This window comes from Harpia harpyja, chromosome 1 (assembly GCF_026419915.1).
Source record: "Harpia harpyja isolate bHarHar1 chromosome 1, bHarHar1 primary haplotype, whole genome shotgun sequence".
Taxonomy (NCBI): domain Eukaryota; kingdom Metazoa; phylum Chordata; class Aves; order Accipitriformes; family Accipitridae; genus Harpia; species Harpia harpyja.
The window spans coordinates 74,354,568-74,374,315 of NC_068940.1; the positions used below are offsets into that span (position 1 = coordinate 74,354,568).

Here is a 19,748-nt window from a genome sequence, read left to right on the forward strand (position 1 = left end):
CAGCTGACAAGCTGAGTCAAGACTTATGTTTTTCCTGGCTCACTCTTGTCAGTGGTCCATGACATTTGATGACAGGATGTGTAGTAACCTGTAACTTATCTCTAATTGATCCAGAAGGATATAGGGCACACCTTTCTTCTCTTTTGGGCCTTCAGTTTGAGTAGGATATTAGGAAAAAAAGTGTGAATAGAATTAACATGTTTATTACATATATTAATGGTATGCAGGAATGGAATGATCATTGAACACTGTAATAATTAGATATTTTTTGAATAAGAAACAAGAAATACCAAATGATCATGCGGAAGGAGAAGAAATGAGTTAACCTAGCTAGCCACTGGATGGCACAATTGCTCTATTTAACTATTGCAAAACTGGGTTGTTTTTTTTTCTGCTGCAAGTGAATAAACAAATCAACCCAGATGCAAGGTAGTTATTTACAGTGTAATAAACCAAACTAGAAAACCAAAGTCATACACCAAGTTGGAAGCACAGTTTGTCATTGCACAATTTATGATGTCGTGCAAACACTACTACTTTAATAGATTAGTCAACCAAAACAACTATTTGATGTATTGTCACGACACTAAACTTTGCTTTCCCTCCTGTTTATAGAGCAACACTGTCTTCAAATTTGTGAAAAAAAGAAAAAAAGTAAAATGGCTGAAAATGTAGAAGTATAAAGGTCTAACAAAATGAAATTAGGCTTCCTGATGAAATACCGTTTTAAAAGTAAATTACAATTAATAAGTCTAAACATTGAAATTACGGAAGTGTCCCTAATTTCCCAGTTGAGTTTTTTGGAATCTCATTGCCTATTTTGTTTCAAGGCCTCTGTTTCATGGTGTTGAGTGTACTGTTATTACTTGATTTTTTTTTTCTTGCTGACATTCTTTGGATCCACACCTTTTTTCCTCCCTTGAGGAAAAGTGGGGAAGATTTCTATAAGTCATAGCGTGGAAAGCTATGACATATGATGTTTGCCTCCTGTGAGATACAATACTAGTTACCTAAGTAGTATTTCAAGAAAAAAGCAGTCATATAAACTGATACTCAACCTTGGTAGTACAATAATAATTCAAAGCAACAGCAGCAGCATCCTTTCAATAGGCTTTACTGGCAGCCTATTGCTCATGTAGGACATCTCCTCCCCAACTCCATTTTCAGCTGTGATTTTTACTGTTTTTTCATCAGTGATATAAACCCAGTGACAACTGCGAAGTGGGTGGGCACCATTGTTTGCCCAAATCAACCACAGAAAAAAGCTTAAGAACTGCTGATTTAACTTTTATTGTGTTTTTCTAAAAAATAACAATAAAAAAAAGCAGGAGAAAGAGAGATTTGCATCATCACATTGTTTTTCAGGTGGTCACTTGCCTTTAATGACTTCTGAAAGATGACAGCAGTCTACAGTTCTTAAGTGTAGAAATTTCTCCCAGTTTGGGGTGGAATAAAATGGTACCTGGGGACACAAGACATGGAAACAGCAGTGTCCCCTTACCCTTTCTGAAAGCTAGTTTTTGCTGGCCTGTGGGCACACCAGCCTGCAGGTCAGCACGTGCATTGCTTCAAACTCTGTTCTGCCAACCAAATGAACAGGGACATGAGAGAGGGTGCTGGGGTTATCGGGGAAAGAGGGGGAGGCTTCTGGTGGATGGAGAGCAGCCAGCCTTCATCAGATCCATGACTCATGCTTTTTTAACTTGTTTTAAAGTCTGAAAGGCACAATCAGATGCCTAGTTTCAGATGCACATCAAAAAAAGAGAAAATAAATAAGTAACAATACCCGTGAAGGCTGTAAAAGCACAAAGCCATGATGGAAAAGCTGAGAGTAGCTCCAAGGATTTGCATGTGGAAACGGTGGCACATAGCCAGTTCCAAATCCCAGGGACGCCGCTCTTGCAGCAAAGCCAATTCTTTAACAGGCATAATTCAAAACCAGAAAAAATAAACAGTATTTGTATGAATAGTTGACCAGTTCATGTGTGGAGGAGGGATCCCCTTGACGGGGAGAAGGAGGAGCACCCCTGAGACCTAAAACCACTGGACGAAACTGAAAAGAAGCCTGTACTTAACATTACCAAAGACTCCTACACAAACCCGAGGCATGAGCAGAAAGGGAGAGCTCGCTTTTCTGTAAGGAGAAGTCCTGACACACCACCAGTCTCTAGCACACAAGTTAGCTCTCCTATAGAAGGCATATGAGTTAGGGATCCTAATTCTTTCTCCTCAGAGCATTTAAAATGCAGAAAAAGAGGCGAAGAGGAGTATGATACACTAATAGAGAGGGCAGCGGCTGACTTGTGTGGGCACTGCTGCTGCTGAGCAGAGGGGCTGTGATGATGGGGCGCTGGTCACAGTGCCCAAATCCTGAGCTGGGGCTGGGATTCCCCAGCGGGGCTCCTCCTGAGCTGGCCCTCGCTGGCCCCGGCCCCCCAGCACCACTATGCTGCTCTCATCCCCCTCCTGGTTTATAAACCAGCTGTGACAGAAAGTGGGGAGGAAAGCATGAGAGGTCCAACGGGGGGGTTTTGGCTGGGTGGGTCCTACCCAGCCCTCTACCCTCCTCCCCCCCTGCTGCTCCACACGAATCTGTACCCATCTGTGTGGCCCTCCCCAAATGATGGAGAGCTGGTTCCCACCCTGTCACTCTGGGGCACCCACCAAATTCCCCCAAATCAATGCTCCTTCTGTCCACAGCATCCCGAACGGATCATCCTGACTTTGATGGATGCCTGAGGCAGGGCCTGTCTTTTTGTTTGGGGCTTGTGTTGCCCACGGCACAGCAGGTGAGTAACCAGGATCTTGGCTGCTCCTGCAGTATAACTAATAAGCCCACTTTGAAGGGAATTAAAGGCACACGCAGAGTTATTTGGACCTACTGAATCCACAGGCAAAATCAGCTGGTTTTGGTGTCTCTGAAATTAAAGCTTTGTGGATAAAAGCCTTCCATTCTGTACATTCAGTGCTTATTTCTCATAAAGAATTTAAAGCAATTGTCAAGAAAATAGAGCCCATAGAATAAATATACTGTAGGCCCCTAATTTGTTCTCAGAGCTTTACTGATGCCGCAACCCACAAACAGCAACAGATCCCTTCATGTGGATTAAAGCTTATATTCAGTTACAGCCATCTATTTACAGTGCACAGCTTTGAGGCCTGATTATTATTATGGCATAACTCTAGTTTTAGAAATGGCATTTAGAGTAACCTTAGAATGATGTTTGGATGAATCTGGCTTTTTAAGATTTTAATAGTTTGTTTTTCCTTAACTATCAGTGTTATTACCTATTGAAAAAGTAACAGTTGAATGTAACTTTCATGGCCATATGTCCACTAGAAGAAATGCACCGCAGGTGTATGACTGCTGCCTAAGTAAAGGACTGTGACTATGGACTAAGAATTGGAATATGTTATAAAACGGAAGTGTTGGGCAATATATTTGGGATAGTTAATATTTTTCGTGGTGTGCTAATCTGTCACGTGAAGACTTAAATGTGTGATAGCTTTGTGGGATGTAAATACGGCATCCATAGGAAGTTTATGAGTGTACCTCTACTGGCAAGCTGGTGTCTTTCATGTTTTGCTCTGAAGCCATGTTCTCCTGGTCACCCAAACGGCACCTGCCCACCTGAAACAAGCCAAATGGCTCCCCAGGAGGGGAGACAGCCTTACTCATGCCACACTGCTATCGCCTTTTGAGCAATGCCAGAGTGAGAGGTTTGTGCTACACAGTTTACACATGAACAACCCATACGTCCTGGCTGGAGGCACAAAGGGCTCTTCTGACACCAGCGACAAAATATTGCAAAGGAAACCAGTATGAGCTGTCCTTAAGGTGGCTACCTTCCTGGGTTGCAACATTGAGTTTCTTGTCAACCTGATGAAAGCACAGTGTTATTGACATAAGAGATTTACTATTGATTTAAGTCCTGCCAGATTTCGCCCTTCCCTTTTATATCCTGATACAAAGCCAACAACGCAAACATCAGAACCTGCACCTTGCTAATACAGAGAACACTGGTCTCAGGAGTGGTTTGTGTCCATTGTTCCCAGGTTAGCACATAACCTATTGCAGGATTAAGTTGTAAGGAAAAAAAAAAGTTAAAAGTGTTCTTTTTCCTTTTCCTTTTTTTTTTTTTTTTTTTAAGAAATACCATCCCACCTCCAGGTATCTTCTGGGATCTTAAACTTCCTCATATTCATTAAAGAAAGGAAATATCATGGACTGCAACCATGTGGTTTGCCATTATCATGACCTGCTGGTAAAGATGTGGGTCATTGGTCACCTCTCTAAGTCTTGCCCTTGCAGACCCTGCCCAAGGAAATATACATTGACCCATTAGCCAGGAGTACTTGCAAAGAGACCATGTTTTGTCAGATGTAGCTGTTGCACTCATGCTTGAAAATGTGGGAAAATATAAGGTTAAGTTGATGATGTGTTTCTATAAATATATAGCCCATAAAGTAACTGAAAGCAGGTCTGGTTAACTTTAAACATTGCAGAGTTAATTGCAACTCTGTTTTTTGTTAGTTCCAAATCCTACAGGTATATACTGTATTGTATCTTGAATTTCAAGGAAGATTAAATGAATATGCATTGGTTTAGAATTTATTTTAAAGAACGTTTTATTGGAGTATAGAAATACATCCTTTACAAATCAAGCTAATAATGAATATTTTTGGAAAATATTCAGTTTGTGGCTTAATCTATGACTTCTACCTTTCTCCTTGTTTGTTCAACAATTTAAAAAGCAATCTCAAAACATCAGAGAAGGCACAGAAGCAAAAGTTAAGTTAAATTCAATACTACTTTTCTTTAGCCTCATTCTTGTCATTTTTATTATATAAAATGAGAAATCAACACCAGATTGAAGGATCTTAATTATTTTTTTCTTTGAAATATCAACATTACTGCAGTTTCACTTGACTGTCAATCATTCCATTTTTTGAACACCAAAAGAAAACCGTTAATATAAATATACATATATCTAGTGTCTTTTCCTTTTTTTCCCTATGAAATCAACCTACCTTCACTGCTGTAGTGTCAGAGTGCCTTCCTAAAGTTATTGTGAGTGGCATTACATTTTGCCTTGTTTATAGAATCTCTCTGTTATAATCCTCTGTTTAATATTTAAAATAGCTTGGAGCCTGCAATTTGATTCTGAAATGTAATAAAATATTTGACAGTAGATTAAACTTTCTCATAATCATACTTTTCCCTGCCAAACTCTATTTTTTTATGAACTATCGGTCAGCAGTTAAGGGCTTAAGCCTCTCCCTCATTTATAGCCATCCCTGCAGTTGTTTTCAGCTCAAAAATTTATGAGACGAGTTTTCCCCTTAGGATCCCAATTTAATAAAAAAAATGTCACTGCTGCATCCCAATAGTTTAGGCAATATTATAGATGCCCAGAGGGGGAAAAACAAACAAACAAGAAAAAACATGTCTGTATGACCTTGAGCAACTTGCATACCCATTTTATGGTTTCTATTGTATCAGTTCAAAGTTTTTATATGGAAAACTCAGCTGTTTTTCCTAGTCTGTTCAGTGCCTGTTAGTAACAACTTGTGGCCATACAACCCTGGGCTACAGTTTCCTAATATCTTAATATCAAGTCACGCCTGCTTGGTGCTTCAGTGAGAAACCTCCAAGGAAAGTGAGGGTTTGGGTGGAGGTGGCCCTGGGGTCCCCGTCCCTGGCAGAGCAGTGGAGACAGTGCTGAGGAGACACGAACCAAGCACTTGCCACCAGCACTGAGGTGCCTTCCTCTCTGTTCAGCTGTCGGACTGTTAAAGCTGGTGTGTCACCTATATTTCACCTTGTGGCGTTACAATCTCTCTGGTTGAATTCTTGCAGCAATTCAGCCAGGAGGGCCTTTCTTTACAGCATCTCCTCCTCAAGCACAGCAGTGTTAGGCTGTGTTAGGCGGCTGTGGTGTTTCAAGATGAACATGGCTGAGCTCAGCCCATGGAGACAGTCATGTCTTGGGACAAGCCTGACACAAGCTTTGCTGTCATTATTCCACTGAAGACAGAATATGGCTTAAGAGTAAGTTACTAAGAGTCAATTGTAACTTAGAGTTTGTAAATACACTTCTGCCATAGTGTAAAAGTAGTCCATGCTGTGTTCCCTTCTGCACTGCAAAGCAGAGGTACTTGCTTGTTGGGCATGAGGGAAGTGGTGAGATGCTAGAAGATGGGATTTGGCATCTCCCCCCGCTCTCCAGCACTTCTCAGTGCGCCTTGTGAGGGGCCACCCGAGTAAAGCACAGGCATGTGTATGTGTAATTTCTTCCCCTCCTCTCCCTGCCCTCTACCCTTGCCTCCAAAGGCAAATCAGACCTGATTTCACACCCACCGCAAACACTGTGGCAGATGGAAAAGGCCAGGGCTGGTTCAGAATGGCTCTAAGGCTCAATTTTCAAGTTTTTATAGTCATAGGTGAATAATTCTGCATAATCACTTATGCATATCTAGAAAAAGGGCATAGGTGCCAGCTATGTTTATTTTATTTTTTTTTGCTAGCTCTATGGATGCAGTCTGTACCTGGCCTTGGATGCTGCAGTCGGAACAGATCTTGTGTACACACAAGGCTTTCCTTGGGAAAGTCACAGGAGCTATCCAATCCGTGGAGCTGGCCCTGGCGAGATAAGGCCTAAGTGCATTTTGTCCTGTGTTGTTATTTTCTTATGTCTTGTGGCAGTCTCCACTTCTGGCCAATGTTGACACTGTACAGAAAATTTTCTACGCTGGTACTCCGTGCTTTGCTGACTAATGGTGGATGTCAGCCTGTTGTGAAGTTTCTCATACACGTGCAATATATCCCCTGTAGATTCCCTATAAATTAACAATACCCCTCACAGCATTTCTAAATTGCAGTGAACCAAGTTATGCTTTGCAGCTTCGTGGACATGGATGATGTTACCCTGGTGTAATGGACAAAATTCAGCTTAATGTGGGATGGGGAAGATTGTGAGAGGGACATTTTCCATAGGAAATATGAGAATGGACTATATGAGGAACACTTGGAACTTCTCTGATATGTCATATATATTCCACAAGCTTTTCAAACCCAACTCATGAGTGGGAAGACAGCATGAATTACAGAAGAACTGCATAATATTTGGTCTAATATTGCTGCATGACGCTTCTGGCCTGAGGCGATCTTGTGAATTTGTATTTCTGATTACCCATGGTCTTTCTCAAGAAATCTAATTAGACTTCAGAGATGTTCCCACTAAATTGAACTCTATAACTGCAGCAACAGGAATGACATCAGAACCTTTGGAAAGGAAAAAAATGAATACTGCAAGGAAAAAAAAAGTAGGAAAAAAGCTTTTAGGAGGCTATTGACCATGGGCCAAACCATGCCCTCAGCTATGTATATGCTATTCCCATTGAAGCTAAGGGGATTTGTATACGCCTCAGAGCAGAATATGGTCCCTTGCTTTAGATGGCAAAACTCTTCCAGGGCCAGATGAGAAATGCACATTAAAAAACCAACATATGCTATAAATGTCACTGTATTGAGTTTCCTTATATAGCTATTTCTTCAGTGAAGAAGATCTGTCTGCTTTGTAAAGGAGTTTGAAAATCACAGCTTTTCCTTCCCAGCAGATTCTTAGTAAACCGTTGCTAGCCGTACTGCTTACCACTTGCATACAGCAAGCCTCTCGAAGTAAATGCAGGTAACATGGAAGGGAACAACAATGACTTCTTGGGAGTTAACCAGGGTCCACATTTATCACAGACTCACAGACCTTTTCAGGTTGGAAGGGACCTTGCGAGGTCTTTAGTCCAACCTCCTGCTCAAAAGAGAGTCAACGCTGCATCAGACTGGTTTGCTCAGGGCTTTGTCCAGCTGGGTTTTGAAAACACTGAAGGACAGAGACCCCACAGCTTGTCTGAGCAACCTCTTCCAATGTTTAACTACCCTCAGAATGAATATTTTTCCTTATATCCAGCCTCAACCTCCTGTTTCAACTTATGTCCATTATCTCACTGTGGACCTTGGTGAAGAGGCTGGCTCCATCTTATTGATAACCTTCCCACAGGCCCTGGCAGGCAGGCTGCTCTCTAGTTCCCTGAAGCCATGTCTTCTCCAGGCTGAAGAAGCCTAGCTCCCTTGGCCCCTTCTCACTGGGCAAGTGCTGCAACCCCAACCATCTTGGTGGCCCTCCACTGAACTTGCTCAAGGTTCTCAACGTCTTTCTTGTTCTGAGGCCCCAAAAGTGGATGCAGTATCTAGATGTGGTCTAACGAGTGCTAAGTAAAGGGGGACAATCGCTTCCATCATTTTACTTGCTAAGCTCCTGTTAATACAGCCCAGGATGCTGTTGGCTTGCTTTGGTGCCAGGGCTCCCTGCTGTCTCACATTCAGCTTGTGTCCACCAGGACTCCCAGATCTTTTCCAGCAGAGCTGCCCCCAACTAGGCAGACTGTGGCCTGGATCGGTGCAAGGGGTTAGTCTGCCCTAGGTGCAGGACTTGGCATTTGTCTTTTCGGAATTTCATGAGGCTCCTGTCAGCCCATTTCTCCAGCCTGTCAAGATGTCTACCTTAATCCAAATACTTACCCCATGTGGAAAAGCCTTAGAGATTCATACTGTGAAAAATATCTTAATAGATATCCGCTGTGCTGACTCTTACTTTCAGAGTTATCCCAGTAGTCTTTTCTTGTTTTTTAATTTTCCATTTCTTGGGATTCAACAAACGTAGGAGTGCATTTGGGCCTGTGCTGTGCCAAAAGTTGGAGGAATCTCTGCCAAAATTGTGAAGTTCAGAACTTTAGACTTTGAACAGTCTAGGAGTGAAATAATGAATTCCCAACCCCAAAGGACCATTTTTAAGGTGATAATCACTATAGTAGAGGACAAGATAATCCTTGTTTCAACTGTTTTCAGATGCACCCTTGTTTCTGTCTCATTTTAATTTTTGTCTTAGAAACAATCCTTCCCATTGCCATAGTTACGTCTAATTAAAAATTCAGTTTATAATTCAGGGAGCCTCACTTACCAAATGACCTGGTTATCAGATGATATCATTTACAGTAGGACAGTTTAGGGCCCATATATGAAAGCTCCATCTTCTATGTGACTTAGGCATAATCCCTTAACTCTGGCCGCCAAATGTCCTTAGATTTCTAGACCCTTTCTCTAAGATCTACCAAGTTTGAATCTAAGTTACCCAACCACAGATTAAAGTTGGTTTTTTTGGTTCTCCCCTCAAATATTTTTGCAGAAGTTCTGAAGATGGGAAGGGATAGATCCCAAAGGATGCAGAATTAATGCACAGGAAACCAGGCTTAGGCACTGAAGGAGCTGTGCTATGAAGCATGGGGAATGGACAGAGAAATTTAGCCAGGAGATAGCAGATTTGTTGGGTAGTTGTGATGTTATAGGTACCTTCCCCATTGTGGGAAGTTGTGGACTGGCTGGTAGGTAGAAAAGCTAAAAAGAAGTAATAGGCTGAGCTAGGAGCTAAAGAACTTAGTTCTGTTACAGGAAAATTAAAAGTATTGCAACCCTTTCAGTTGTAAATCTTATAATCTCCTTAAATAAAATTTGTTTCCACATCCCTCTTACAACTCTGCAGGTTGTAGGACTAATTCAATATCACATTTAAGAAATTTTCCCTTTTCAAGAACCCTCTGTATGGAGCTGAGGTGCTAATTAGGCAATCAAGTAGCCAACCAAGGGCATTCAAGGACAGCAACCCAGTCTGGGAAGAGTTTGGAGGGAGGTGAGTGGGAGGAGGCCAGCCAGCCACAGCTATAAAGCCAGAGGCATGGTGAGGATGCCTTCCTCTGTTAAGGCCAGCTCTAGCACGGAGTGAGTAGCAGTCACTCCTACTCACTTACAGCCAAGTAAGTGGCTGGACAAGATTTTTCGCTCTTGTGGAGAGATAGGAGCAGAAGAGGTTGGAGGTTCTCTGGCTTTTGTGGGAGGTTAATAGGAGAAGGAGCAGCTGGCAAAAGAGACTGCTTTAGGAATTGCTCTTACACCTATTCAGAAAGGTGAAAGGAAGGAAGAACACTAGAAATACTTTTCCTGCAGGGAGAGAGGGAGACTTACATGAGTGCTTCCCCTGTGGGGAAGCCAGCATAGGTGTGTATGGATATCAGGGCAGGATGGCTGACCCAGAGAAAAGTGTGCTAATGGAGGTGACCGCTGAGGACACATTGAGGTTGCTGAGCAGTTTAGTCTTCAAAAAAGCAATTTACTTCTGCTGAGACCTAGGCTGACAGAGGAGATATCCAGGAATGTCATACTGACAAGTGAAAGGAAATATGACTACAGTGACAGGTTTCTCTTAGCTGGTTTATATATATCTATGCCCTCTCTTAATGTGAGTGCCCTTCTGGAATTAGGATGTCCAGCAGGAAGGGAAGAGGGGGAAGATGCTCTCATCCAGCAAACAGATGTATGGGGGTTCAGACATATAGACAAACATACAATTTGCTTACTTAGTGCAAAGCTGGTAAACTTCAGAGGCAGTGGGTTGCAGTTGGTAGTATTCAGGTGAGCATCAACCACATAAAGAAGAGGGAAGATAGGAAATTCTGGTGGCAAAAATTTTTTGCTCTGAAAAAAAGCTGGAGACCAGGACTTTAGTGGGAACTTTCTCTGAAACATTCACTGTACTCTGTGCAGGACTGGAGAGAGAAGCAGAAAGGCAGAGCTGTAATTCTAGGAGGGTGGTATCTGGAGGGAGATTTCTGCTTCACTAGGAACGGGGCTACTTACAGACTAAGCAGAAGCTATGAAGAAGAGAGAGAGAATCTGCCTGAACCAAAGGGGAACCAAACTGCTAGCATTTGCATTCAAGATAGCTGTGAGTGAGCAGCTTTCCTTCATTCAGTGGTTTCAGAGCTAAACATGGTAGGACAGTAATTCAGTATAAGACCTCTGTTAAGGAGAAAGATATGAAAATTCTGTATCAAATGAAGTCATACAAATGTTAGGAATTATTATAAAAGGAATAAGAAAAGATTCATATCAGTGTGTCCCTATGTAAATAGGTGGTTCATCTACATTTTGAATCTTGAAAAAGCTCTGCTCCCTCATCCTTAAGGGAGGAAAGGAGGATGCCAGTGATAGGAGAGGATCAGAAAAGGGCAGCAAAGATGATCAAAGATAAGGAAAAGCTTCAGTATAAAGAATGACCATGTATGCTTTGATTATGCAGTCTGGGAAAGGTGACTTGGGGAGATGTGAACAGTTCTACAGAAAAGAGTGGCTGGGGCTCAGCGTCTGCTCTGTTTGAATGAAGGAGCTATGGGCCACCAAGCAAAGTGCTATGTTCAAAACAAAAGGAAGCAGTTCCAAACTTGGTGGATTTTTTTTTTTTTTTAAGGTGAGTTCAATGGCACATACCTGAAAGTGAGGGTTACTGATTAAACAAACTAATCAGATGTAGGAAATTCCCTAAGATGAAAAATGATTGGAGGCTGGGGGAAGCTCAGGGAAGTAATACACACTTGGAGTGTGCTTACACTTCCCATGGGAGTTTGTCTCCACTGTTGGAGACGGCTACACTGGGCTAGATGGACTCTAGGTCTGAAAAAATCTGGCTGCTCTCATGGGGGACTCATACAAAAAGTTAAGTCCTCTTGTCAGAACATGGTTCTGGTGCTGTGAGAGCAGTCATCACTTCTGTATCCCTAAGGTAAGGAAGGCACAGTGCGGCTTACCTTCCTTGTGAATACGGTAAATGAAATCCTATTTTAATGTCTTGTAGGGAGGCACCCTGGGGAAATGAAGTATCTGAAAAATATCATTCCAAGGGACATCTCAAAAAGATTCTAATTTAAAGAAAAAAGATTCTTCAAGCAAGTCCCTCATACAATAATCCTTAGAGTTAGCAAGGTTTCAGGTATGCTATACTGGTGACTTCAGGATTAGCTGTGTATAAATTGATTATAAATTTTATATCCAATGAAACATCAATAACCCAGGTGTTTTCATCATAGCAAAATTATAATACTGTCTTCTTTGCCAAAGCTTGCTCAAGAATAAAAATTCCCTTATCTCACTGGTTTAAAGGACATTGCAGACTTCACTTTGTTGGCATGCACCTGCATTGGCCTAGGGAAGCAGTAGTAACTGGGCACTGACCAAGTGGGGAGTAAAATTTGCCAAGGTAAAAGCACTTGAATTCCATAGGAACTAGGTCACCAACTGTATCAAATAGCTTAAATAATAGCAATTAAACTCAGTAACACAGTTTCCTTCAAGACATTTCAAGTGATGTTGACAGTCATTTGTTAAATTTTCCTTTCCCCACCCCCCCTCAAATAACTGAGTACATTAACACACTTGACAAAAAGCCAGCTAACTAGACAAGCAAAATTCCTGGGTAGTAGTGGAATTTACAGTGAATTATACATTGCATTATTTTCAGGTAGTTCAAATCCAAACTATTTTTTCAGTGAGTGAAAAGGGGATAAATAGAAAATGTAAGAATACTCCACAATAGTTGCTAGCATAAATTCTTTGTGATCCAAGAAAGAACATCAGCTAAGACAATAAATAAAGCTTCTTATGTTTTGGCTTGCCAAACAGGTTCTGTAAGATACCATTTTTTTTGAAGAAGGAATATAACACACGTTACAATAACATTCCTAATCTGTTATATATCTGATCTTAAAGGGGACCTTATGGACTTGATATTCAAAGATGCTCAGCATGTTCACTCCTAACATAGCCTTCAGATGAACCCCAAGGACCCAGCAATTTCACAGAAAACTGTTGAAACCAAAGCTTTCTTTGGGTTTGTTTTTTATTTTTTCTTTGAAACACTCTCAGTCTGTCATATGACAATAAATCTTCCTTCTGAGAATGCCACTTTTTTTGGTTTGCAAAATGATCTGACACATTATCTTTTCTTTCCTTTGACCTTATGATTCTTTCCTTTTTAAAAAGCAAGACCTCACTTTCAAAGGCATGGGGAATAAATTGGCTAAATAAATACTCATTATTTTTAACATCTTGATTAGATCCTCTTTGTGAACCAAGAATCCCTGTGTAAGGTGCTGTGTCTGTCTTCCATGCTTTAGGTTTTTGTGTGCCAGGCAGCAGCCAAAAAAAATAAAAGTGCAGAAACTCAAGATGAATACTGGGGAACCCTTCAAGTCATGGTTTCAACATGATAGCAGCCTAGCCATTAACAGAAACTGGTATATATATCAGAATTTTTAAAGAAAGATCCTGCTATGCATGAGAAATTAGGGGAGGAATCCCATCTTAAACATATACAAAAAAGGTACATGAGACTGTATCTGTACATATCGTACATGTGTTTATATAATTTGGTCTGACAGGCTATTTAGCAATCAGAGATGGACATCTTGATGCTGAGGAAAAGTTAATTTGAATGGAATATGCAGACACACACACACAAAGATATACACAAAGAAATATTTACAAATTATAAAAATTGCCACCAGAATGGCAGTACTGGAGGGGAAATGTGTCTCTGTGTTTTGCATGCGGCATACACCTTGCAGAAGCTCTGAGGGTATCAGATTTAAAGCTTACAGCAGGAGAATGCCTGTGGATATCTGACGACTGGCTAGTACACGAAGAAATAGCCCTGACTTCTTAACATTGGAAAGGAGCAGATCAATGTGAGTGCATCTGACCAGGTTCAGAGATGCTCTGTTTAGCTTTGCACTACAGACTTTAACTTGTTCTTGTCTGCCCCAAAATAAAAAAAGCTTTCCTTATCAGCTGTTCCCTGACGAAGCCCTCTGATTCAGTGTCTGCAATTTTCAAAGAAGGCACAGTGAGGAAAATTTTCTCTGATAGCCCAATTTAGATATGGAGAGATGCACAAAAAGGTGAGAAAGATGGGAAGTATTTATTTTAGCTGGCTTTTTTTTCTGCTCAGGAGCCTGGGTGCAGCTGCAGAATGATTCAAGGACAGAAGCCAACCTTAAACACTTCTGAAGACAAGGATAATCTAGAGATCACCATGTTTAAGTTGTAGAAGTCTTTGAAATTCCTGCTTTGTCCAGAGCAAAGTGAAGGTGTGTCTAAAAATTCTGTGGAAAACCCATCCACTGACATGTCCCCTGTCTCCTCTGCAGTTAAGCCACGTATCTTACAGCCTCGGTGATGCTTTCAGAATGGATGTGTTAAGGCTACGGTCAAAGGCTAAAGAGTCAGAAGGGTGTTTGTGGGAGAGGCTGCTCCTGTGAGCAGCTTTGAGAGCAGAGGAACCCCACGTGGGAATAGGTCCTGAGCTCTCCACATTGCTGAGGCAGAACCAAGAGGCTTAGGATGAGACTTAGGGCCCCAAAAGGGGGACTTGGCAAGCTGCGAAGCTGAAAGAAATACATCACAAGCACGGATTTCAATAAGTGTATGTGACATAACTTGGCAATATTATGCTTTTGTGGTTAATCATTTAGTTTTATCAGCTTGCATACACATCATCTTTATTAAACAGTAACTGTCCTTCATGAATCATGCAGTTGAAGGCCAAGAAAATAATCAGAGGCCATATTATGCTCTGGGCTGAGTAGATGATAGCATCATTTGCAAAAACGAAGACACTGTGTTCTGCAACCCACCACAGTTTCCCTGGGATGAGGGGCCAGGGGATGATAATGTTGGGGCCTCTTTAGTGCTAATAGATCAGGCTGGCAGCCTATGTCTAGGTAACATGAATTCTGTACAGTCCAACCCAACTTGGACCACCCCAAGACTCCCAAGCAGAAGATGAGCAGCTAGAAGCCCCTGCACCACACTGACAGTACCTGTGCTCTAAACACAGCTTCAGACCATTCGGGTTTCTGTAAAACTAGATATTTTTATTTAATTCATACAATATGTTTAAATTCTTTGGTTTTAAACCCAGGGTAGCAGGAATGTATTTCCAAAGTTCTCGTCTTTGTTGTAGACCTGAAAGCGGAAGAAACCACCCACTTTTCAGATTAACTCCATAACAGTTAAAATCAGTCTGTTAACAAAGTCTTTATGCTTAATTGTAATCGTTGCCTTTTGGTTGTCATCATGCATATGCAGATCTTCACTCAAACTAACTGTCCCTAATGCCATCCTCTCTGTTTATTGGATCAAATTCTGCACCTACCACAAGGGGAATCATGCAGGGAGAGAAATTCTGTAATAGCGTGCACCTACATGACTGGTGTCAAAAAAGTGGCTGAAATCAGGATCTCTTTCCTCCTCCGGCTTTAGAGGCTGTAACTTAGGTTTCTTTCCTCTTTGGAGAGACTGAGCAGCAAGCCTTTTTCTTGTCAATGGTATCTGCAACAAAATAGCAGTTGCGTTACATTAGAGCCAAATTAGGGCACTATTGTGCCCTCACTGACAACTTCATGGGTGTGAATAAAAATAGGCTAAATACAATGCCACTAGTGTCAAAACCCCTATCTGTCATTATCTGGACATTTTAAGGTATATAGACATGATTTAATTGCTGGATTTCAGAACATAGGAAGAAAGACTTCATATAGATCACTTACCATCATCCCACAACATACAGGGTATGCAGCACAGCTTGGTGCCAGGATCATTATCTATAGGAGACTTAAGTGTAACAGCAACCTTAGTTTCAAGATTACTATCACATGGCAAAATGAAGCCCTATGTCTGTAGCTCAAGTTATATGCTTAAATTATATGTCTGAAATCCAGATCTAGGTTTATGTTTACTCTGAGTTGGTGACAACATTAATGTCCCTCAATAAAGAGCTTTCAAGGAAAATGTGTGTTTCTCGGTTGGTAGGACTGGTTGCATGTGCTTGCTGTGTGTGTCAGTGAAGGCTGAAGACTCCTGCCTCTGTGAAAAGAAATTTCTCAGTCTCAATCTCATCAGGCATATATTGGGATTATGTTCCTTGCTTTGATAGAAGCAGCAACAAAAATGAACAGATTGTCCTTGTGATGTTTAGTTATTTGTTTTTCTAGTTTTGCTGTACACCTTTTCCCAGGTTTTTCTATTGTATTGTTAAGTCCTGGACAGTAACTGATGTGATGACTGAGCATGTATCAGTTGTCACTTTGTTCTAGCTCTCTCATCCCCAGAGCAAAAACTGGATCGTGTTAGGAGCATGAACAGCTAGTTTTACCAGTGACGTCTGTTAGGTGTCTTAGTGCCACAGCTGCCTCTTCCTGAGGCATCGTGGTCTTACAGCACATATTTTGAATGTCCTTACACACAGCATGTCTGAAGTCCTTTTCAGGAGAAATTTCATGGCATTGTGCAAAGCAAATGCTATTATTGATTCTGCTCGAGAACAGAACCTGTGTCACCTTCCCAATGTGGTGATGCATTTTCACCAGTACTCAGAAAGCAACCTAAGCCTGCAGTGAGTGGCATAGACGAGGCATTTGCAGATTTACCCATTCCCAGAAAACCAGCTCCTCTACCACCCAACAAAGCAGAGCAGAAGAAAGGCTATTGTAACCACCTATCAATCTATAGATTGTATTTCTACAAGAAGTATCTTCTTGTCCCCTGCAAAGTGCTAACATCTCCTGGTGCATTCATGTTTCAGTTAGGTTGCGCAAGACAAATCAGCTGCACCTCCAAACTGCTAACTGCTATCGTGTTCCTTCCCACCTTCTCAAAGTTCATCCTGAACGTGCATTCATCTGTTTGCCTACATCTGATAAACATGGTATTTGTATTTTATCTCTCCCGACACAGTATTATTCCATTTAAAACCAACTGTAATCATACGTTCCCTTTGCAGACATTTGTGCACCTTAATGAAAGTGCTTTATATTTTTAAAAGGGGGTGAGCATTTCTTCCTTATCACAGACATATTAAACATTAAAAATATGAAAAATCCATATGGATTAAATATTGATTTTATTTTTTAGAGAGCAAGTACAATGATGTTGCATTAAAATAATGCTATGTCATAGTTGTTACAGCTCTGATAGAAAAATAAACATCTCAATATACTACAGTGTCAACTCATTAATAAATATCAAAATAGAAGTTAGTAGTCAACTGAAATTAATAAACAGCTATAAAAGTATACTATTTTAAATAATAAAATATTCAGTATATTTCCAAACAAAAGTAGTGATTTAGAAGTATCATTTAAAATGTAAAAAGAACAGTAAGAAGTTATAAATTTATGTAAAACCTCTTCCCTTACTAACATTCTCTATACATATAATCTAGAGAAACATTATTTATCTGTATATACTTTTTTTACAAAAGGTAGCATATGTTAAATAGAAAGTTAAAAACTGTAGTACTATTAATAGCTGTCACACCATTGCTAAATAAGACACTTTAAAGTAGCTCTGTTTTTTGAAGCAGTAGTAGGTAAAAGTGAAGATGTTAGCACAGTGAATTCATCCCACACTAATGCCTTCCCAAAAGAATCTTTCATCTTTCGACATCTCCCTTCAAAATATAACTGAAACAGCCCAAACACAATGTAGGTATCAGGATGAAATGTTAGGATTTGAGTAGAAGCCATTATTTTAACAAATGCCAGACATTTCAATCTTATTTTTTTTTAGTGAGTAGGTACCTTTCTCTTGAGTGTGTGCAGAAAAGGAAACAAAGAGAACATGCAATCCAGAGCAGCATTTCTAAAGTTTAAGAATCTATTAATTTTAAGTTTTTTCTTTTTATCTCCCCCCCCTCAGAAAGGCCAGCCATTCTGAGCTGGCTTGCACTCAGTGAAACCGCACTGATTTGGCTCGCTATAGAAATGCATTCACGCTGGCTAATTTTAACCTTTTTTCCCTTTCCATGAATTTCAATTCTCTTTAAGATCCATGAAATGTCTGTGCATCAGAGCAGTGTCAAGGTCATCATTAAAAAGTAGTGTTCTTCTTAACTACTGCTCCATTTCTGCTTAGCAAATAAATCTTTCCCCTCTCAGACAGAACACTGGCACTATGCTTCAATCGTAGCCAGAGCAGAGTAAGCGTCACCCAGCACCGGCTCAGCAGGAATGCCTCTATGAGAAGTGCCCTTTCCCAGCTACACCTTACATTCCTTAAGGCTGGCCGGGAGAGATCCTGGGGCTAGTGGGAAGTCAATGGGCAGATGCCCAAAGGCTTCCCGGAAGCTTTAATGGAGGTCTGCAGCATCCAGGTTTACAGTACATACTGGCAAAGGCGGTCCCTTGCTAGGTTACATGCAAGCATTTTTTTGACGAGTAAAGATGCAAAAAGCCTGCAGCGCTGAGGGTTGCAGACTGCATGTGATGCAGTTCCAACATGTGGCCAAGTGCCTAGGACACAAACCGTACCACCGCTGCCAAGCCAACCTACTTTGAAGAGGCTTCCTGCCTTGACAAATGGAGAAGTGTGGTCTCAGAGCACCATCTCTGTAGGGATGCTGTGGGGAGCTGTAGGACGCATTGCGCCTGCTGAGGATGCCGTCCCTCTTCAATGCACAAGCAGCATCTCTCTGCCTTGGGCATTGCTAGGCCTTATGGCTACTTTAGGACTAAGGGTTGCTTGAAGCTGCTTCACACGTTCGCTCCCACGGTTTGCAACACATGTACATTTAGGTATGCACACTAAGCAGGAAACAAATATATGATCAGACTGGGCAAATAATTTTTTCCATTGCAGTCTGAAGAATACTTTACATAGCAGGTTTTCATGACACCATAGAGAGAAAAAATAAATCCAGTTGAAAATAATGGATAAAATGTAAACTATGCCTATACAGATGTCCTTCCTTTTTAAGGTTCACTTTCAACATTCCTTGTGAACATAAGGGAATTTCAGCTGGGCACAATGAAAATTCCTCGCATTCCATGTGCACGTTTTTTGGATGAAACAGCTATTTTCCCACACACTTCTGTAGCAATGTTATTAAGGTACTCAGGATGCTTAGAAATAACCAATTCATAGTATTTCTTCATTTTAGAGTCTTTAAAAAAAAATCTGAAGTAAAATGCATGCTTTTTAATTGCATAAACACGTCATTTGTGAAATGTTAGACAAATAATCAGTTAAAGGTAAAAAAAGTGGGATTAGAATTTGAAAATTATCCATATGGACTTTAACATTAACAAATCTGCTGTGAAAAGTCATGCACATGCTCTGTTTGTGGGAGCAAATCTAGAAACAACTCCCCAAACCAATGATGATCTGCCAGTATATTTTGGGGTATAGGCATGCAGTCAAATTATTTGACTTTTTTTTCATTTTTTGAAGAAGCCTGGTATAAGAAGCTTTATTTAAGAAGTTTGGAACGTTCTATTCTGAGGCTAGGTATTTTTTTCCCTATTTTTATGAGCATCTTTGACGCACAATACATTGAAAACTAATATGAACTAATTCGTCTGTAATATCTCCCATATTAAGCACTATAGGAAGCAGAGTCCTTCTGCAATCGCTGAGGAAATTCCTTGTGAATTACAGGCTGCTTTCTCATTTAAGGTCATGTGCTGAGGGAACACAACTCCCTAAATAGTGAGGCTTTTGTTGGGCTATTCATCTCCTGCAGCAGCTCTTCTGAAAAACATGGTCAAAGGCAGAGGGAAACAAGTACCAAGCAAAGCCAGAGTTTCTCATGGATAGATTCCATCCCTAGAAACAAAGCCTCCTCCCAAGGATCCTGCTCTGTATAAGCTCCCCATGGGCCTTCTAAAAGCCTTGACCTGTCACATTAGCAGCAGCTTATTCTTTTTCACTAGCCTCCTCCACAATACAGCAAAGCCATGAGGGAGATGCAAGAAAAGCTTTTTTTTCTTAGTGTTTTTTTTTTTCTTAAAAAACTTTCTTTTTTTTT

At 40.8% G+C, this 19,748-nt stretch overlaps 1 protein-coding gene across 4 annotated transcripts in view; it reads right to left on the reverse strand.

The window, feature by feature from the left end:
- Positions 1 to 14,796: 14,796 nt before the first annotated feature.
- Positions 14,797 to 19,748, reverse strand: part of ITGB8 (integrin subunit beta 8) — a 51,374-nt gene continuing 46,422 nt past the window's right edge. For 3 of the 4 annotated variants that reach the window (XM_052800428.1, XM_052800437.1, XM_052800400.1), the window contains exons 14-15: positions 15,149 to 15,274; positions 14,797 to 14,908 (exon numbers count right to left, since the gene is read on the reverse strand). In XM_052800428.1, coding sequence (XP_052656388.1) covers positions 14,855 to 14,908; positions 15,149 to 15,274 — 180 coding nt within the window. In that variant the 3' untranslated portion in view covers positions 14,797 to 14,854. Of the gene's footprint in view, positions 15,275 to 19,748 lie in introns of all 4 variants that reach the window. The other variant, XM_052800409.1, reaches the window with a different exon arrangement.